This window comes from Spinacia oleracea, chromosome 1, assembly GCF_020520425.1.
Source record: "Spinacia oleracea cultivar Varoflay chromosome 1, BTI_SOV_V1, whole genome shotgun sequence".
Lineage (NCBI taxonomy): Eukaryota > Viridiplantae > Streptophyta > Magnoliopsida > Caryophyllales > Amaranthaceae > Spinacia > Spinacia oleracea.
Genome location: NC_079487.1, coordinates 126672806 through 126695283, shown reverse-complemented (window position 1 = coordinate 126695283; position 22478 = coordinate 126672806). Strand labels below are relative to the sequence as shown.

Genomic DNA, 22478 nt, shown 5'->3' with positions numbered 1-22478 from the left:
AACTCAAATGGAAGAAATATTGTCCATGGAGTTACCAATGTAAACTCCTGCACAAGATAGTCCACCCGCCTAAGGTGCTGTGAACTTCACGTAGTAGAACCAAAAGAAAACAATGCTGATGAAGACAAAACAAAGACAGCCCAACGAGAGACCAATGGAAACCTCCCCAAGATAATCTCAAATCTCAAGTCAGTGAAGTCACCCTCCTCAACCAATCCGAGATAAACCTTTTAGAATGCATTATTTTTTCTTTTTATAGAATGCTAGAGTGTCAATCACTGATTGGATCTTCTGTGGCTCGATTTGTCAAATTTCTGCAGCTTTCTGTACTACTCCATTACCGTGACGCAGTGCAATCTCCATAACTTTCAATTATTGACATAATTATAATAAACATGCTTTCAATTCAAGTTCCAAGAGATAAGATTACATGCTACAAAATCTCGACAACTTTACAAAGAAAGAACAAAAAAATTGAAGGGCTTTATTTATAGTAATCACTGTTCGGAAGTATGGGGTCGAGTGGATGAACCAAGAATTTAGCTTTCATGGTCGTCTTAGAACTACAAAATTAATGAAAGATTTGATCTTTTTAAGTTGATTCTTGGGAGTTTTGTGCCATTTCTTTTGGTGGGCAGCTGATAAAAAAAGAAGTTAAAATGGGAAGAGATTTGATAGAAGAGAGCAGTAGAATTAATTTGAGATGGGTTGGAAGTGGTGGAAGTGGAACTTCAAGGTGGGTTGATGGAAGTGAAGTGAGTTCTGAAGAAATACCAAATTGGTCAAAAATGGAGGAAGATGAATTTAGGAGTAGATATGGGTCTACTTCTGGGTCTCTTAAAAGAAGGCTTATTAAGAAGCCTAAAAGATTTGATTCTTTGGATGTTGAAGCTATGGAGATTGCTGCGGCCCATGCTCATCATTCTAAGGTTTACTTCTAATTTTCTCGATTTTGCCCTTTCAAGGGTTTACAGTATTACTCAGTTTTTTCGCTTATAATCGGTGTGGTTTTGCTATGTGTAGTCCATGATCATCATTCTAAGGGTGTTATTAGCTTATTACTGTCAGTTTTTTTGTTTCTAATCCTATTGATTTTGATGAGGTAGCTCTAAGGGTTAACTACTTAAGTATAAGCATTAAATATATTTCAAAAAATGGTACAAGTATCAGTTTAGGAATTCATGACAGTGGATTAGTATGGTATAATGTGCTGGAATTCAGGGTGAATTTGAGCTTGAAATTGTTGAGGGGCTTCGTAATGTTACTGCAATTGTCCTGACAAACTTATTGATTTTAGACATTGCTATTGGGATTTCCAGACAAGTGAGGGATGAAAATGTTAATATGTATGAGGTTATGTTTGTTGGGATTATCATCACATAGCCAGATTCATCCAAAACTAGGAATAAGTACTACAGTATATGAAGTTTTCGGCATTAGTGGATTTAGGCAACCTAGCTAGTAGCTACTCAAATCTATTGATTATGTTACTGAGTAAGCTCAATTATTGTACAGGAACAATCTACATGGCATACTCTTGCTTTAGCATTCCAAACTCTTGGAGTTGTGTATGGTGACTTGGGCACGAGTCCTTTATATGTCTTCACTGATGTGTTTAGCAAGGTGCCTATAACATCGGAAGTTGATATCCTGGGGGCACTCTCTGTAGTATTGTATACAATAGCTCTTGTACCCTTAGCTAAATACGTATTTGTAGTGCTTAAAGCTAATGATAATGGGGAAGGTACATGTTTTCTCAGCTTCTTTTTAGCCTTTTGTACTTCATCTTTAGCTATTTGTATCCAAAAATAATAGGCAACTTTTGGCTGTAGGAGGGACGTTTGCATTGTATTCGCTTATAAGCAGGTATGCCAATGTGAATATGCTTCCAAATCGACAACAAGCTGACCAGCAGATTTCTAGCTATAGGCTTAAACTACCCACTCCTGAACTTGAAAGGGCTTTAAACATTAAAGAGGTTTTGGAAAGGAAATCCTCTATGAAAACCCTTCTTCTATTTTTGGTTCTTACAGGAACTTCTTTGATTATAGGGGATGGTATTCTAACTCCAGCTATGTCAGGTATGCTATTTTTTTTAAAACGAACACATTAACATCAAAGTTGAGTATGTGTGCCTATATTTGGACACACATTAACATCAAAGTTGAGTATGTCATGTTAGAGTTTTGACACTTCTCTAGGAGTCTGAGTAAACTTGCTTGCCTTTTCACAATCAGCTCCTTTATGCGCCTGCATACAACTTCATGAATTTAACTATTTAAATGCTATGGATTAAGCTTCTTTGCTGTTTAGCTTGCTATTAATTGTTTCCTGAAATTTCTCATTGATTGTTTACCTTGTGCAGTTATGTCAGCTGTGAGTGGTTTGCAGGGTGAGATTAAGGGATTCGGTACTAGTAAGTATATCTACCCTTTGTGTAGATACAAAGTAAATGGGTTCGTCTTCTCTCTAATCAACTAAATTCATGATTAGACAGTAACTACAAGCCAGCATTGTGCAATTACAGAAGTCTATAAGCCTCTACACTAGCTCTTCCATCACACAGAATGTTAAATGTGAATATTGTTAGTTCTTTATGATGGGTTGCCGTAATTATTAACTTACCAGTGAATGCATTTGACAATTTTTTATGAATTGGCAGATGCTGTAGTCATTGTTTCAATGGTCATTCTGGTTGGGTTGTTTAGCATACAAAGGTTTGGAACAAGCAAAGTTGGGTTTTCATTTGCTCCTGCCCTGTCATTGTGGTTCTTTTCTTTGGCATCAATTGGACTCTACAACCTCATCAGGCATGATATTACAGTTTTGAGAGCCCTTAATCCAGCTTACATCTACCTTTTCTTTAGGAAGAATGGTGTTCAAGCATGGTCAGCTCTTGGCGGCTGTGTTTTGTGCATCACAGGTATTTGAGCTCTACCTCAAGTTGTGGGTGCTTTTAACCTTATATGTTCTTAAATTTCAGGCCATTAGAAATTAAATTAGCTTTAAAAATCATTCATACTTGACTTCCCTAATCAAGGCCATTGTTGATTAGGCCATTGTTCTTAAATTTCAGGCCATTGTTGTTCGTTGTAGCATAGTTACTTGCTTTTGAGCATTGCTGCATAATCAGTAGTTCATTACGACACATTTCATTTGCTTGGATTAATGCATCTAGTTCCCCTGATTTCATAGAGAATTTCTTGCAAGCATGTGTTGCTGAAAGTCCAAATTTCTGTCTCTTATCTGGAATCTGATATCTGATTTACTTTCATTGATGAGTTGTTCTTGTAATTTGTGGGGTATGTAATTACAGGAGCCGAAGCCATGTTTGCTGATCTAGGCCACTTCACTGTGCGATCCATTCAGGCAGGTCCATCCGAGTTCTCAGTAGCATATATAGAGTACTTCAATGTTCTATCACTAAACCTGTTAATGTTTTAATTTACAATGACATTGCAGATTGCATTTACTTCTGTTGTATTCCCCTGCCTTCTGCTAGCATACATGGGCCAAGCAGCGTTCTTGATAAGATTTCCATCCTCATCGGAGAGAGTATTCTTTGATAGTGTGCCAGGTAACCCTTGACAGAAAGCTACTACTTGATCATCTTGAATCATACAAGCTTTTGCTGACATTTCTATAAATATTTCTGGCAAATAGATGGATTTTTCTGGCCAGTCTTTGTGATTGCTACACTAGCTGCTATTATTGCAAGTCAAGCCATGATTTCTGCTACCTTTTCGGTCATAAAGCAAGCCATGGCCCTAGGTTGTTTTCCGAGGCTTAAGATAATTCACACCTCAAAGAAGCAGATGGGTCAGATTTATATCCCTGTCATCAACTGGTTTCTGATGGTCATGTGTCTTATAGTGGTTGCCACTTTTAGAAGCACCACAGACATTGCCAATGCATATGGTAAGTAACCAAATCTATAGCCTCTATTCTACTTTTACAGCATATGGCATAACCAAATCTGTGATTTCAGGCATTGCTGAAGTTGGAGTCATGCTAGTCAGTACTATATTGGTAACACTTGTGATGCTTTTGATCTGGCAAACAAATATATACATAGCTCTCGCTTTCCCTGTCATATTCGGGACAATTGAGCTCATTTACTTATCAGCAGTTCTATCAAAAATCCTGGAGGGTGGTTGGCTTCCTTTGGCTTTTGCTGCCTGCTTCTTACTAGTAATGTACACCTGGAACTATGGAAGTGTTCTCAAGTATCAGAGCGAAGTCAGAGATAAAATATCCATGGATTTTATCCATGAACTCGGATCTTCACTTGGAACTGTAAGAGTCCCTGGAATTGGATTACTCTACAATGAACTGGTTCATGGAATTCCATCCATTCTAGGACAGTTTCTTCTGACCCTTCCTGCAATTCACTCTACCATTATCTTTGTATGCATAAAATATGTCCCAGTTCCTGTAGTGCCTCAAGAAGAACGATTTCTCTTTCGAAGAATTTGCCCTAGAGACTACCATATGTTCCGTTGCATTGCTCGTTATGGGTACAAAGATGTTCGCAAAGAAGACCATCATTCATTCGAACAATTACTGATAGAAAGTCTGAAAAGATTTCTGCAGAATGAGGCCCGTGATCTTGCTCTTGAGGCTAACTTGAATGAACTTGATATTATGGATAGTGCTTCAGTAAGATCAATGGATATAGCAGACACTGATGCTGATGAGTTACGGGTCCCACTGATGCATGATCAACGATTGGAAGAAAGCGAGGAGTTGCCATCGAGTGTAATGTCAGGAGAGGAAGATCCTAGTGTAGAGTATGAATTCTCTGCTCTTAGAGAGGCTGTAGATTCTGGGTTTACATATTTGCTTGGAGATGGAGATGTTAGAGCAAAGAAAGAATCATGGTTTGTTAAGAAGTTGGGTATCAATTATTTCTATGCTTTCTTGAGAAGGAATTGCAGGAGAGGTGCTGCTGTACTCAGGGTTCCACACATGAATGTTATTGAAGTTAGGATGACATACATGGTTTAATTAATTTTGTGGCAAATGTGCCATTCTAGAAAATGAGCTTCTTGAGGTAATATCTCTTTTCTATTGTTAGAAAGGATCATTCTCTTGAAAAATAATCTATTAGCATATATTCATGATTATTAGTTCTTTGGCATTCATTTTGCTTATCTTTTTAGTTTGATACAATTGTTTAGGCGCGTTTTCCAATTCACGATTGCAAACATTAATATCTTTCATTATGAATAGCCAAAAATTATAAAAAGTTTGATATTTGAAAAATATTCAATTGAAACGGGCCTAATAAGACGTCACATGACTATTTGCTTAACGCAGTGCCATTGGTTCTTTCCCGTCTTTCTTCGACTATTTGCTCAATGCAGTGCCGTTAGTTCTTTCCCGTCTACCAATCATGGTTTCGGTGTTTGGGTGATCCTTTACTCTTCAAACTTGCATATTGTATAAATTATTTAAGGAAATTGATTTTGGCACACCTCTCGTGAGAGCGTAGTATATTATGTTTTTCTCACATAATAAGAAGTTTGCCAAAACCAACAAAGTAGTATGCGAAAACCAGTTCCTAGTTTCTAAAGAAAAAGACAAATGAGGTAATCCAAGATGCTACGGCTACTTCCAAAGAAAAACAATGTTAAGGATGTTCTTTATTCTATAGGGACAAGCTCGTTGTATGTGGCTTTAGTTATGCCACTTAAGAATTAAGATCGTGTATATTTGAAAGAAGATGTTGATGAGTAAGACATTTGTGATTGCGTAAGGGTCCAACTCCAAGCTCGATTAATGGTCCCCCAGCATATAACTTTGCCAACTACGGAGTATTCTTTAAACAGTCTTTGATTGGCAAAGGGAGGATTCAGGATTGGATAGTTTGTCGCAATTCGAATCGAAAATTATATATTCTATCCGTTTTTAAATATTATTCCCCTTTGAATTTGTAGTCCGTCTCAACTTAATATTTAAATGTGAATATTTTCAATTAAGTAAGTTAAATAAATATAAAAATATAATATTGATAAATTACAAATTGAGAAGAACAAAATAAGATCTCACATGAATATTTTTTGAAATGCTTATTGGAAAGAAATTAGAAAATTCTTTTCAATTGTAAATAGTGTCAATATTCTAAAAGAGACTAATAATAAAAAATATAGGGAGTAGTGTTTATTTTACATCTGAGTATAAAATTACTTTTTCTTACTGAATTTCGCATACGAGTATAAAATTACATTATTTTGTCATCTCGCTTTTTACGTGGTAGTGATATTAGGGGCGTAAAATTACTCTAGTATGAAGAATGAAATTTAGAAGACCACACTATCTTGAGAAGACTTTTGACTCACACTATCCTAAGGATTCTTTATGTCACGTACAATAATCCGCATAATAATGTTCTTTCTTATATACTCTCTCCGTATTTTTTTAAGGGATACATTTGTCTTTTCCGGCCGTATTTATTTAAGAGATACACTTGCTATTTTTAGTAACTTATCAACCCCACCATCTAATTAAATAATACATCTAATATGCCCTATCACCCACCATCCTATTAAACAAATAATTTTATAAACCCACCTCACCCTCCACCCGCCAAAATGACTTGGTCCCCACATGTTTAATTATTAAAATATTTATCCAACCCCACTTGCTTTATTATTTTATTTTATTCAATTATTCTTCTTAATACCCGTGCCCGGCCAAGTGTATCTCTTAAAAAAAATACGAAGGGAGTATTTGAAAGAATTTATAATTAAAGTTCGGGGTCGGTAACCGATATCCATCAGATAAAGTAGTACTTTATCAATTGTTACAAATTACTCCTTAATAGGTAAAATCAAAATCGCCAAAGATATGGTGTGACTTTTTATTTCTTTTGAGGAGGACGTATGACATGTTTGGATAAGACTATAAGAGGAGATCGAGTTTGGGACTTTGGGTGCTTTGGGAGCAATCTCCTTATGCCTCCCTATCCCCCAAGAATCTTGTACGACCTTTTTTTTATCCAAAGCCTTAAACTTTTGGGCTAGATCAATCTAAGAATTATTGATGGACTATACTTTCTCCCGTTCTATAAATATAGCAATGTGTTCTATTTAAGGTAGTTTTATAATTAACGTTTTAAGGAAACTTTTCACACTGCAAACATCTAATACTTGTGTATATCTTCGCTGACTTTTCCCTTTACAAATAAAGGATCGTCTTGTTAAAACGTGGTGACTAGTTATTGACTTATTATGAGGACTTTGGCTCGATAGAGGTCTTACATGGATCAATGATCGGTTCTTACGAATTTTCGGTATTTAATTAAATAAGATAGTCAATTTTTTCCTTCAAAAAGTTTATTATCATAAACTTCCTCCTTTCTTATAATTGACACTCTCTTTTATCTCACTTTCCAATGTTTCAATCGTTTATATTTTTTGTAAGAAAAATTATAAGAAGTTGACATTCTAAAAATATAAATTGAAGAAAATCTATAAAAAAAAAACACACGAGCATATTTTCCGTATAAATGACAAAATATAGTAAAAATAGAGCATGTGATAATGTCAAAAGTCAAAACGTGTCAACTAAAATAAGAGTGATTGATGTATGAGGTACATGGTAAATAAAGGTAAAACTTTCCATAAAGTTGGTTTTGTCCCTTTTTTTTTCTTTTACATGTATCATGTATCTCTTTGATTAAAGCCCAAAAGAAAGTCCAAAACCCTTAAGCTAAGGAAACAAAGTTGGGCTGGACCATATATCTGAAAACTGCAGCTTTCACGTTGTTTCTTTTTAATTCTTTGGTAAAAATATTTAAAAGTGGAGTAGTAAAATTAACATCATTAAATTAAGTACTCCATAATATGTTAAGTCTCTGTCCAAACAGCTGTAAAATGGCCAGCCCGTTCTTTAGAATAATAGATTTTGCAGTATGGAGGCCAATGCCCAAGTAGTAGTGCCCCTCACCTTTTAAGGTACTAATCTACTTCCCCGTTCCGGAATACTCGCAACAGTTTGACTTTTTGCACTATTCACATAATTCACATTGACCTCATTATATTTATAGTATATGAACATAAGTGTTAGCATATAATATATTGTTGGCTTCATCTTAATATATTATTTTCAAAATATTAATTTTTTGTAAGTTTTTATACTCCGTAATATATAATTGAAGATTTTGATGGTCAAAGTTGTGCATTGACAAGTGTGTCCAGTCAAACCGTTGCGAGTATTTCGAAACGGATGAAGTATATCAAAAGTACCTCGGAAACTGATTTTAGCACAATCTACATAAGAGTAGAGCACATTGTTTTGCAGGTAGTATTAAAAATTATTTTTTCGTGTACTAAAATCATTTTTCTTTAAGAGCTGGTAAGAGGTAATGGCTTTGATTATGCTTGCCTCGTATAATATGACACAATTTTGACCATGATTCATTAATGTTAAATTAATATGTGGCCTGGGCATTGCCCTAAATTTTGAATTTTATTCGGGTTTAATTTTTTTGTACATATGTGCACATATAGATGATGTCGTCATCGAATTACGGTTAGTGGTGACATAATTAGTGGTCGATCAACAACTTTCCCAATCTGAAAACCCAAATACGAAAATAAAATAAAATTAAAAGTCGGATCCTTTTCTTCATCATTTAGTTGATTTATTACTCAACCTCCGCCAATGTTTCCTCACTTACTCATTACTACACTCTATTACACCGGGATTTTTTGTTTGAGGCTTAAGCTAAGAAAGTAATAATAATTGTACATTTATAAATTAAGTAATCATTTCTTTTTTTCCCTTTTTTTTGCATTCACTTTTGTTCAATGTATTATTTATCGTAAAACGAATATATATGTTTATATAGAAAGACATAACATAAGTTGTGGTTGGTTATAAGATGGTAGGAATAGTAACTTTTAACAAAGAGGTTTGATGTTCGATCCTTGTTACTTGTTTTTTGTTGTAATGACATGCCATAATGCTAATTAGTGGTGAAGTATGTAATAAGGAGAGGTGTGTAATAAGAACGCATTTTAATATATTAGTAGAGATAACTTTTTTCGATCCATGCAAGCGTTTCACTATTTTAAGCTTTTTGCTCTCTTTTCATATCACTACATAAATTTATGCTCCAGATACTCAATACATGAAATATAATTTTATGTCTTTAAGAAGGAAAAAAAGAACATCATCATGCCTGATCTGGTTTAGATTTATTTCAATGTAAACTTTTAGTGTATAATACCAATTCTCATAATTTTTAGTATTATAATAATATAATTAAATATATCAATGGTCAAATCAGTGTATTTTACATTGTATAAAGTATAACTAATACCACGTACAAGTCAAAAATAGCATGAGTAGTTCACTTTTTTTTTAACTAGGTAAGAAGAAGGGGTCTTACTGAAGTATTGAACCAACACTTATCACATGTTAGCCAACTCAACTACGCAGGTTTTTCTTGAGTCACTCCCAAACATTTTGCAGTTGAAGGGGCTCAACCATGTGACCTTTAAATCACAAGTTGAGTTCCCCACCAACTCCCCAACTTGTATGGGTTGAGTAGTTCACTACTTCCCTCTTCTAAAACTTCACGTCTTTGTAAGTTTTTTTTTTTTTGGAAGGCATCTCTATAACTCTGTAAGTATGATCGATACCATTATAGGATCGAAATAATATACGTCATCCTTTCTTAAATATTGCATCGTACATGGTTAATTTTACGCTCTTTAATAACTGACTTTGACTCTTAATTTTTAATATCTCGAATTATGAATAAGTAAAATTGTACAAAGTTGATATTTAGAAATACATAACGATACAAATATAATAAGATCCCACATAACTACAATTTTACTTACGTATAAATTACAAAAGATGAAAAAAAGTGTAGTGCAAATATATAGTGTAAATATTGTGCGATACTTAGGAAACGGGAGAGGTATTATTATTGCCTTGAAGCTTTGTACCAATATATGTACGTATCACGTATGTAAACCACAGTGTCGGGGCTCTAATCACGCTATAATAATGGGGCCCTGTGCAAGACTTCATTGCAATGGGATTCGAACCCAAGACCTTTGGTTTATTAAAGATTGCCCTAGCCATTGCTCCAATTTAGTTTTTATGCATATTTAGGAGACTATTTACACTATATTTAAAATTAAAATCTGGGGTCCCTGTTCCGTCGCTCACTCCGCGCCGCCCCAGAACCGGCCCTGGTAAACCATTATGAGAGGGAAACACTATCATTATTGGTAGCAAGGCGCGCTCACTTCACCCTAAAAATAATAATAATAATAATAATAATAATAAATCAAATCCATAAGTTACATGAATAATCAGTTTATATGAATACAATTTTACAAATTCTAATAAATTTAGTTCAAGTCTCATTTCTAAGGTCTTGTTCGGCAAAATTAGCGGGTAGCGGTTAACGGTTGAGTAGCGGATAACGGTGAATAGTAGCAGGTAGCGGTGAATAGTAGCGGGTAACGGTTAACTGTCAAATTAGCGGCTAATTAATACGGAGTATGTGTGTTTGGTAAAATTAGCGGCTAACTAATACGGAGTATGTGTGTTTGATATTCTAAAATAAAATAAAAGGTAGAATAATATTTAAAACTTTACTATAAATTTGTCAAAAGCTACTCGCTACCTTAAAAGGAGTACTAATTTTAACGTTTGACAAAAGCTACCCAAACGCTACATCTACCGCTAACCGCTACCTAAATCGCTATATACTTTGCCAAACACTTACAAATTTTACAAGCAGCGTCTTAAATAGGTCAAACACTACCCGCTATCTCAAACGCTACCACCAAACACGCCCTAAATATCTGTTCCAGTCTCACTTTCAAGTTACAACTGTGAGGATTGAGGAGAACACATTCCAAACATTTATAAGATGAAAATACTATCGTCACGTACTCACGTACCCTCCACATAAAGCCATATAGGGAGGGATATATATTTTTTTCATTGAAAGATAAGGAAAATATACTTAGGAGCCTCTCCGCACGAGAGTCACTCCTAAGTAGTCATTACAAATAATGGAAGATAAACGCGGACTAGCTTTAGGATCTAAATAGGGATTGTTTTGCATAAAATATGCTTTAGAATATTGGGAATACATTTCGCATCAATTGCATCATAGATAAAATGCTTTTTTTGGTGCAAACATCATGGATAAAATGTGGAGTGGGGGAGTTCACTAGTGGCTGTTAGGGTGGTCAGAATTCCAATTAGCTAAAAACGACCACGTAACATAAAACATTTCGTCATGGTGCGCAAAACTTACAAAAATATTTAGACTTTGATAACGACTCTTTTGGGACGCTTGGGCGTTCAAATATTAGGTAAAGCCCTTTTTTAAGAGGGAAAAAGGACCCGCAAGCTTTCATCACAAAATAGGTACTTCATTGGTTCATTCGTCATAAAATGTTTTTTTTTTATGTATTTCATTTAGGGTGTCTAAAATGTTCTTTAAATTTCTTTTTATGTTATCACATACTTCCTCCGTCTTTTAATACTCGTAACGTTTGTCAGTTTTACGCATGTCAATGCACAACTTTGATCACTTATATTTTAAATTCTCTTTATGCAAAAATTATAAAAAGTTGATATTTTGAAAATACACATTGAGACAAATCTAACAAGATCCCACATGACTATGTTTTATCTTATATAAAAAACACTACGAATAGTCAAAGTAGATTATATGAATAGTGGCAAAAGTCCAAACGTTGCGAGTATTAAAAGACGGAGGAAGTAATACATTAATATTTTATTAAAATTTGTGTCAAGTATTATTTTTAAACAATTAAATTCAATGGGGTATTTAACCTCTCACACTTTTACATTGGAGCATTAAATATTTTCTATTTTTCAATGTCAGATTTTTTTTTATAAAATTGAAAACGTTATAAATAAGAGTAATTTATCTTGTTTAAATAAAAAAGTAAAGAAATCTTAATGCACATTAATTAGTTGTTAATTCGCATGAAAAATATCTTATATAAAGAACATTTTGGGACAGAGGGAGTAACTTTTAAATATTTTGAGTTAAATTTTGTCCGGTGTACATATAGATAAGAATTTTTGTTTTTATCAACTTGGTTTTTGTATCCACTTATTTTAGGTATTGTGTCCCAAATATAATGAGAACTTTTGTGTAATACCGCCTTATCGGAAAGATCACTTTAATTGCTTGACTAATTGGTTTCATTGCTTAACTAATTAGTTTCATTATTTAACTAATTAGTTCTAGTGCGCGCTTAATTAATTAGTTATAGTGCTTAACTAATTGATTTCATTGATTAACTTATATGACACCGAGGTTGTCTTTTGTGTAAGACCGCCTTATATAAAAACTTGTACAAATATAATGGATCCGTCATCTTAATTAATTATACGACGTAATATATTTAAGATCTAATGTGGCGTTGGCCATATTTGGTTACAAGTTGTTGGTTAACTGGTTTGACTAGTTGATTATATTACCTGATTTGACTAGTAGTTTATGAAAAAATATTTGATAAAAATAATTGTTAGTTGTTTTAAATAAAAAAAAATCACTATACTCCGTAAGTTATAAGCTCTTCTAAAACACTCCTTATATGAGTATTTTTTCTAAAAGAGGTTTTTGGACTCATAAAACACTTTCAAGCAGTTTCTAGCCAAATACCTAAAATAGCTCCAAAATTAGCCAACAAACTAATGTATAGTTTGTGAATAGAATTGAAATATTGCATCTAAGAAAACAGATAAAGTAATTTTAAAATTAAATGTGAGTTTATGACGTGATCTCTTTATCTCTAGATGTTATAATGAATAATAACATGTCATAATACACAATTATATATTGAGTGTGACACATCGATTAGACGATTACAACCATAAAAAATGTAGACCTAGTGAGTTAGGATTTTGGCATTCTATCATTCCAGCGCATGCATTTATCTAGTAGTGGAAAACTATATAATATCTCACTAAATATACTACGGAGTACTAGTCCATTTCAATTTGTCATTTTGTGCCCCAAGTCTTCGAGCTAGCTACGAGGGGCATGCAGCTGACAAGACATACTTATAAATATAATGTTCGATTACAGTATTTTGAGTTTAACCCTACTTGTTTCTGCGAAGAAAATGCTAAGTGTGAAAATAGGGGAAGCCTCTTCAACCAGGCTGTCGTTTTCCTCCAATCGGTTGTGGTTTGTCCTACAAAAACGGCAAACGTAAACTGGCTCGGGGGGGTTCCCGAGAAAACCCTCTCCGACGCTCAAGTCAGTTCTTGTAGAGAGAGAAAGTAGTGAGAGAGTCAGTGTGGGAATAATTGCATACCTGAGTAATGATTAGGTGAAGCATATTTATAGTAATGCAAGATGGCATTATTAGTAAATATAGGCAAGTGTAGGGGTATGGAATCTTGGGCCTGTAGGGGGCTGAGATATGGGCCCCTAACTTCTGATCTGAGCCCATCAAGAGGTTTGTGTTTGAGGGTATTTTCAGTAATTTCCCCTGAAAGGGTATCTTGGTAATTGGTGTAGAAAGTGGGTCCCACAGGGGGGGGGGGCCCGAACATTAGCCCCACGCCAAATTTGCGAGTTCTGGCCAAAGACTCGGGAGTTTGGCGGAATGAACTCAGCCCTCCGGCTTTTGTTACGTATACATGGGTTGCTTGCCCGGCTGGCTAGCAATGTTTGTGAGCTTGGCGAAGGTCATGCCTAGTTGAGACATTCTACATTGGGCGGTTGCTTCAAATTTGTGCTGAGAGAGGTATGGGTGTGACGCGCGCGGCTTGGCTTTTGTTTTCCGCCACAAGGGCGCGGGCACAAGGCTAGGCTTGGCTTTTGTTTTTCGCCCCAAGGGCGCGGGCACAAGGCAGGGCTTGGCTTTTGTTTTCCGCCCCAAGGGCGCGGGCACAAGGCAGAGCTTGGCTTTTGTTTTCCGCCCCAAGGGCGCGCGCACAAGGCTGAGCTTGGCTTTTGTTTTCCGCCCCAAGGGCGCGGGCACAAGGCTGGGCTTTGGCTTTTGTTTTCCGCCCCAAGGGCGTGTGCACAAGGCTGAGCTTGGCTTTTGTTTTCCGCCCCTAGGGCACGGGCACAAGGTTGGGCTTGACTTTTGTTTTCCGCCCCAAGGGCGACGGCACAAGGCTCGGCTTGGCTTTTGTTTTCCGCACCAAGGGCGCGGGCACAAGGCTCGGCTTGGCTTTTGTTTTCCGCCCCAAGGGCGCCGGCACAAGGCTCGGCTTGGCTTTTGTTTTCCACCCCAAGGGCGCGGGCACAAGGCTCGGCTTGGCTTTTGTTTTCCGCCCCTAGGGCACGGGCACAAGGCTGGGCTTGGCTTTTGTTTTCCGCCCCAAGGGCGCCGACTCAAGGCTGGGCTTGACTTTTGTTTTCCGCACCAAGGGCGTGGGCACAAGGATCGGCTTGGCTTTTGTTTTCCGCCCCAAGGGCGCCGGCACAAGGCTCGGCTTGGCTTTTGTTTTCCACCCCAAGGGCGCGGGCACAAGGCTCGGCTTGGCTTTTGTTTTTCGCCCCAAGGGCGCGGGCACAAGGCTGGGCTTGGCTTTTGTTTTCCGCCCCAAGGGCGCCGGCACAAGGCTGGGCTTGACTTTTGTTTTCCGCCCCAAGGGCGCGGGCATGGTTGAGCGGCGTGGCTGCTGTTATGACTCGGCGTGGCTGCTCTTTGTTAATCGGGCAAGAGGCGCCGATTGGCGTGGCTGCTCCTGTTTTTTTTTTTTTTTTTTTTTTTTTGGCGAAGGCTGGCGGAGGAAGGGCATGCCAGGCGTGGCTGTTCCTTTCTCGGCGTGGCTGCTCCTGTTTTTTTTTTTTTTTTTTTTTTTCGACGTATGTACGTGGGTAGGGTGATGGCTGATGCTTTCTCTTGGCGTGGCTGTTGTTTTGTCGCCCGATGTCGGGTGCGGTGCGTGAGAGAGAGTCGCACATGATGGTGCCATGGATTCTACTTTCCGCACATGATGGTGTCAAGGCTTCTACTTATGGTGCCATGGCTTCTCTTTGCCGCACATGATGGTGTCGTGGCTTTTACTTATGGTGCCATGGCTTCTACTTGCCGCACATGATGGTGACAAGGCTTCTACTTATGGTGCCATGGCTTCTCCTTGCCGCACATGATGGTGTCGTGGCTTTTACTCGCCGCACATGATGGTGCCATGGCTTCTACTTATAGTGCCATGGCTTCTACTTGCCGCACATGATGGTGTCAAGGCTTATACTTATGGTGCCATGGCTTCTCCTTGCCGCACATGATGGTGTCGTGGCTTTTACTCGCCGCACATGATTGTGCCATGGCTTCTGCTTCTACTTGTCATACACATGACGGTGCCATGGCTTCTACTTATGGTGCCATGGCTTCTACTTTCCGCACATGACTTAGATAAATTTTGATAAGTATGGGAATGAGTTGTTGTTCTCCAAAGGAGCTAATGAGCCCCATGCTTGGACGAACGATGATGCGCCATTCTTGAAAATGACTTAGATTATTTTGCTAAGTATGGGAATGAGATTCTGTTCTCCAAAGGGGCTAATGAGCCCCATGTTTGGGCGAACGATGATGCACCATTCTTGAAAATGACTTAGATTATTTTGCTAAGTATGGGAATGAGCTGCTGTTCTCCAAAGGGACTAATGAGCCCCATGCTTGGGCGAACGATGATGCACCATTCTTGAAAATGACTTAGATTATTTTGCTAAGTATGGGAATGAGTTGTTGTTCTCCAAAGGAGCTAATGAGCCCCATGCTTGGGCGAACGATGATGCGCCATTCTTGAAAATGACTTAGATTATTTTGCTAAGTATGGGAATGGGCTTCTGTTCTCCAAAGGGGCTAATGAGCCCCATGTTTGTGCGAACGATGATGCACCATTCTTGAAAATGACTTAGATTATTTTGCTAATTATGGGAATGGGCTGCTGTTCTCCAAAGGGACTAATGAGCCCCATGCTTGGTCGAACGATGATGCGCCATTCTTGAAAATGACTTAGATTATTTTGCTAAGTATGGGAATGGGCTGTTGTTCTCCAAAGGAGCTAATGAGCCCCATGCTTGGGCGAACGATGACACGTCATTCTTGAAAATGACTTAGATTATTTTGCTAAGTATGGGAATGGGCTGTTGTTCTCCAAAAGGACTAATGAGCCCCATGATTGGGCGAACGATGAAGCACCAAAAATGACTTAGATTATTTCACTAAGTATGAGTTCATGTGCTTGACGTGTGCTTTCCTTTTGACGTGTGCTGCGCTTGCATGGCCAATGTTTGGCTTCTACTTACAACATTCTAGAAACAAAATTTGCTAAGTAATATTACTGGTCGAGTTCTTTACTATTGCCATGAAGATATAAAGCTTTGTTTACAATGATGAGATGTTATTTAGCCTATGGCGGGCTTACATGTATCTTACCCCCACTTTCATCGTTGAAAACTATGGATGTGAGCTATAAAGCTAAGTACTTTTGAGAAAGGGAGAAATTCTTAGGAGATTGAACATAAAACCTTCTAAGGTTGTCGGTGTTCCATGGGCGAGGGAGGGGCTTGCCTTCAGGAGTTTCGAGTCCCTTCTGGCTTGGCTTTCTTGGCCAGTGGCTGGGGGTACTTGTCCCTCTCTTGAGGCTGTTAACATAGCATCGCCTGCCCACTTGTTGATCCCCAAAGATTTTTCCCACGGAGCCATCTTCCAACTCAAACTGCATGAGAAGTTGGTACACCGAGATTGCGGATTTTATTTTGCTTAGTAGAGGTCGGCCTAAGATGATGTTGTATGGCAGGGAGATGTCCACGACAAGAAAGTCTACCAACAACCGTCTTCCCTTGTTTTTAGGACCCAACCTGACAGGTAGCTTGATGGTGCCTTGAGGATGGACGCCTTGACCTCCAAATCCAATGAGTGGCTGGGAGATGGTTTTCAGATCATCTTTGGAATACTTGAGCCCTTCTAGACACTTTAGAGTAATGATGTCGGCGGATGATCCACTATCCACTAACACTCGCCTTACCGTTGAGTTAGCGACTTTCATCTCGATGACCAGCGGATCGTCATGGGACTCTTGAATTGGATGACTAGTGTTCCCACCAAATGTCATCACCGGGGCTGTTTGAGAAGCCGATGCCACTTTTAGGACTTGATGTTCCAGTGCCCACAAGCTATCCTTCGCCTTGCTCACAGAACCGCCTGTTGCCAAGCCTCCGGCTATCACTCCAATGTAGTCTCCCGTATCATCACTAAGAGACTCCTTTTCTTTGGCTTTTGCTTTTGGGGGATTCTTCCTTAAGTAATTATTCAGCTTGCCCTTGTCAGCCAAGTGATCCAGTGCCTTTTTCAGCTCCCTACAGTTCTTTGTGGTGTGCCCGCACTCGTGGTGAAACTCACACCAAAGTGACTTGTCTCGCTTTGCTTCGGGCGTACGGATTGCAGGTGGCTTAGGGAGGATGTCTTTTCCTTTGAGATAAAGGTAAATCTCCCGCCTATTGCGGTTATACCTCGGATCCTCACCATGGTCATCAACCATAACCGACTTTTTGAGGGAGGGCTGAGTTTGGTCGTGGCTGCCGTTAGGTCTTAGCTTTTGTTTTTGCCTTGTTCCACTCTCACCACCCCAATTGATCTTACAAATATCTGTGGCTTGAATGTGCATTTGGGCCTTCTCCATTGCTTCCTCGAGGTTGGATACCCCGGACTTGACCAATTCAAACTTGAAGTCATCTGGCTGAAGACCTGCCAAGAGGGCTGCGAACTTGGTCTCGTCCTTGAGATTGTGTATCTTTAGGACTTCTTCATTGAATCTCTTAATATAATTGCGAAGGGTCTCCGTCTCTCCCTGTCTGACTGCCATTAAGTTGACACTTGTCCTTTGGTGCCTCCGACCCGCCGCGAATTGGCTGATGAAAACCTTTTCAAGCTCACTGTAGCTCTTGATGCTTCCCTTCGGTACGTGCTTGTTGAATCATATAAGGGCAAGACCCTTCAAGGTGGTTGGAAAGTACCTGCACCAAGTAGCTCCGCATCCAGTCTGAACGTTCATTTGAGCCGCATAGGCGGCCATGTGTTCTTCTGGTTCCGTAGTTCCATCGAAAGGCTCGATGGTAGGGACCTTCACTTTGTCTCGGCTGGGGGTGTTCATTATTTCTTGGGAGAAGGGAGTGAGAGCCTCTTGCAATGACGAGGTATGTCTGTGCCTATCAGTTCTTGGTGGAGGGGAGTCCCATCTTCCTCTTGGGGAGGTATGTCTACAGTAGCGGATCCAGAATTTTGAGATAGTGGGGTCACTATTTAAAAATTGATGAAACTTTCACTAAAATTATTTATTTTTTAAAAAAAAATTGAAATTTTAACAATAAAAAAAAATTCAAGTGGGGTCAAGGACCCCACTGAGGGCACCGTGGCTCCGCCACTGTATGTCTACCTCTACTCTCTAGGAGAGGCGAGTATGTTCGCTCACGGCGTGGAGGGATCCTTCCTATTCTTGAGGGTGAGTGATGCCTTGGGCGATGAGAAGATGAATGAGCCCCTAGCTGTTGATCGAGGGGTGAAACCCTTGTCCTGGGGGAACGGCCTCTAGCCCGGCTAGAGGGTGAGTGACATCTCCTTATAGGAGAAGGTGAGTGCCTCCTGAGAGATGTCCTTCGAGAGATGACCTCGATCGGTCTGACTTGTCTTGAAGGAGTGGGGTGGTCTCGTGCGAAGGCCGTAGTCTTAGCACTAGAGGGGGATAGACCTCGGGTGATCCTATCATTCCTGATGGCTTCTCTGGCTTGTTCGAGGCGCCTTCTGTGCAAGAGGTCTCGAGCATCAAGGTCTCATCTGTGCAATTGTCGATCTTCAATTACCCGGCGTGCATCTTGGCTGGCCCTTGATTGGCGAGGGCGAGGCTGTGCCCCACCCCTGTCACCTAGCCTGTCCTTCACACTTCGGGGCTGTGCCCAGTGGATGGTATGAGATGTTGTGCTCACCTTTGAGCTGGTAAGGTGGTTTGGATGTTTCCTTGAAGGTCCTTCTCCCATTCCTTGGAGGTTGTGGATAGCCTCATTGACTTGAGCAGCCAAATACTCTAGATCCTTTCGGGTGACCAAGTTCTCAGGGTGACCCTCAACATGGGGATGTTGATTCTCATGGTCCTGATCACCATCGTGATCATCTCCGTTCCTCGAAGTAGGCATCAACACGTAATTGGGATGGGACTCTGATCGATGAGAGGAGGAGTGTTGCCTGGTTCGTCGAGTGTTAACCATGGCTTGTAGTTGACTTCCCAACAGACGGCGCCAACTGTTTCTGCGAAGAAAATGCTAAGTGTGAAAATAGGGGAAGCCTCTTCAACCAGGCTGTCGTTTTCCTCCAATCGGTTGTGGTTTGTCCTACAAAAACGGCAAACGTAAACTGGCTCGGGGGGGTTCCCGTGAAAACCCCCTCCGACGCTCAAGTCAGTTCTTGTAGAGAGAGAAAGTAGTGAGAGAGTCAGTGTGGGAATAATTGCATACCTGAGTAATGATTAGGTGAAGCATATTTATAGTAATGCAAGATGGCATTATTAGTAAATATAGGCAAGTGTAGGGGTATGGAATCTTGGGCCTGTAGGGGGCTGTGATATGGGCCCCTAACTTCTGGTCTGAGCCCATCAAGAGGTTTGTGTTTGAGGGTATTTTCAGTAATTTCCCCTGAAAGGATATCTTGGTAATTTGTGTAGAAAGTGGGTCCCACACGGGGGGCCCGAACACTACTCAACCTGTTATCCAAAGATTACTGGACGACTAATCCGATCCTCTTATTCTCTTAATATAGATTAATGGCTTTTAAAATTGTAGAACACGAAAGAGAAGAAGTTGAAGACTTTGAGAGGAGGGGAATTATAGATGGGATGTAGATAGATATCGATAAAAGTAGGGAGGACTGAGGAGGAAGCTAAGCAAGAGAAAAAATCGAACTTGTTTAGGTATCAACATACGTACGTAGTAGACAGTAGTGTGATAAATACTACATCCGTTTCAAAATGATCTACATAATAGCGTTTCAAAATGATCTACATAATAGCCTAATTAATACGGAGTATTACTTACTCTCGCAATATCTACACTTGACAGTAGCCTGATAAGTAGTAGAGGATAACGAATTGGGTTTTAGGGAACTATATAGAGTTGTTAAAAAAAAAGAAATTGAGGGAAGAGTGCGACAATGTTTTCTTTTATGAGGATTAATTAAATTCTTAAATTCTACTTCCCCTCACAAAAAAAATGCACTTTGTAATAATAATTAGTAGAGGATCGAGTTTCTTTAATTTTTTTTGTTTTTGGTGAAAACGAGTTTTTAAATATTTGACACGGCGTTACAATCACTTACCAGTTACCAAAAACGATCACCAAAATTCTTCATATTTTTTTTATAAAGACATTCGCTATCACGCTTCTTACAACTTATAAGAGTAAAACTCTTGAAATTCGTTCCACGATGATGTTTTAATTCAGGTTTTCTATGCTATTCACTCTTGAAACTCTTTATTTATTTTTATTAGATTCAACTCTCATTCCTTAATAAGTGTGTTGGTCAACATGTGATTCATAATAAAATATGAAGTGAATACGTACTAACTACTTGACCTAGCTAGACCAAAAATCCAACAAAAATGATGTTATGGATTCCTCCAGTTTTTTCAATGTATCACTTTGGCTTTGACACTATTTATATACTAAGTTTGAATTAAACTTTTATCAAATATAAAAATCAAATGTTATTATGTAAGTTATAGTTGGATTAGTCATGACACATACTTTTATAATATCAACTTTTATGATTCTAACAAATAGGAGTAAAAAATTAGAGATATTTAATGGTAAAATAATGCATTGACAAATGTACCGATTTAAGTGATGCATTAAAAAGAATAGATCGAGATAGTATAATATTTGAAATTTAATATGGAGTACTCAACTCCATGAGGAAGTAAATTCCAATACTCCGTATCAGAGATGCATTACAAAATACTCCCTCCGTCCCAGAATAGTTGTTACACTTACCTTTGCACAAAGTTTTAGGTGATAAGTGGTTGTTTGGTTATCAATTGTTATTTTATTGAAAAAGTAGATGTGATAGGAGTTAGTGGGGTATTTTTTTAATTCAATGAGAGAGGGTGTGAGGACAAAAAAGAATTTAGTGGGAAGAGAGAGACAATATAATAATTGTAGGGTCATTCCTAATTTAGAAGTGTAACAACTAATTTGGGACGGCCGAAAAAGGAAAGTGTAACAACTAATTTGGGACAGAGGGAATATATATCAACGGACAAAACGACAAAATAGGGAAAAGACAAACACTAAATGACAAAGCACTAAAGGATAAAACACATCATTCAAATTGTGCTTTTATGTGAAAAATGGTGTTTGCTTTTTGAAAAATGGCTTTTGCCTTTGTAGAATGACGTTTCCATTTCTATTATATGTTTTTTGCTCGCACATCTCTGATATTGGCCTCGTCGTTCTCCAGCTCCATTACTGATCTAGCTTGTTTTTGTCATGCATGTAGGGATGGCAATGGATCGGATTCGGGTCGGATGAAGTAAACTCCAAATCCAATCCATTTAAAATTCGGAATCTAAAATTGCATCTCTATCCATATCCTTTTAAAATTCAGACTCCAAAATTGCATCCATATCCATATCCAAATCCAAATCCATTTAAAATTCGGACTCCAAAATTGCATCCATATAATATCCAATTTCGAATCCATATCCATATCCATATCCAAATCCAAATCATGCGTTAACTTTACTTACACAGAACTTGTATTTCTTAATTTCAAAATAAATTAGAAATCATATTTCTCATTTACCAAAATCTAATGAGTTTCTAATAAATTAATAAATTACAAATGTATGGGCTTTAATTAAATATATTAGATTAAATTGGGAACTTCCTTTTTAAAAAAAGGTACGAAAAATAATACACTTTGAAATAATTTCGAGTCGGATTTGGACTCAGGTGGAAGAATATAATAAAGTATAGATAAAGTATAATAGATGGGTAAAATGTGGGTGGGTGCAAGAAAAAGGTAGTGGAAAGTTGTCAATGTTATGGGGTAAGAAAGGTAAGATAGTAAATTTTTAAGTACAAAATAGAATAAAGAAAAGTATAAAGAAGATTATGAAACATATTAAAGCGAAAAGTGTAAAGATAATTTTGAAAGCCAACTCTTAAAAAGGTTGGATCAACGTATACCATTGCTAATATGTTTGGTATATATTTGTTCCGAATAACATATCTTATTGAAAATAACAAGTACAATCCATCGTAGTTTGTATTATGTCCTGATCACATCATAGTTATAATAATAATCTTTCGAGTTTTTTTGGTAGGGAGGTGTTTTTGAACCGTACCATACTATATGTCAATATGTCATATTCCATCGAATTTTCTCCATCAGAATAATGAGACAATCGATCATAACCTAACTTCTCTAATAATTGTATATTTATAT

At 38.1% G+C, this 22478-nt stretch overlaps 2 protein-coding genes across 2 annotated transcripts; one reads left to right on the top strand and one right to left on the bottom strand.

Annotated features, from left to right (window-relative positions):
- Positions 1–140: 140 nt before the first annotated feature.
- On the top strand, positions 141–5144 carry LOC110782923 (putative potassium transporter 12). The gene is made up of 9 exons (XM_021987194.2): positions 141–929; positions 1516–1744; positions 1833–2081; positions 2366–2416; positions 2663–2923; positions 3317–3369; positions 3463–3577; positions 3664–3918; positions 3989–5144. The coding sequence occupies exons 1-9, from the start codon at positions 660–662 to the stop codon at positions 5005–5007; spliced, it is 2502 nt and encodes an 833-aa protein (XP_021842886.1). The 5' UTR covers positions 141–659; the 3' UTR covers positions 5008–5144.
- Positions 5145–16455: 11311 nt separating this feature from the next.
- LOC110792706 (uncharacterized) lies at positions 16456–17850 on the bottom strand. Its single transcript, XM_021997529.2, has one exon. The coding sequence runs from the start codon at positions 17848–17850 to the stop codon at positions 16456–16458; it is 1395 nt and encodes a 464-aa protein (XP_021853221.2).
- Between the last annotated feature and the right edge of the window lie 4628 nt (positions 17851–22478).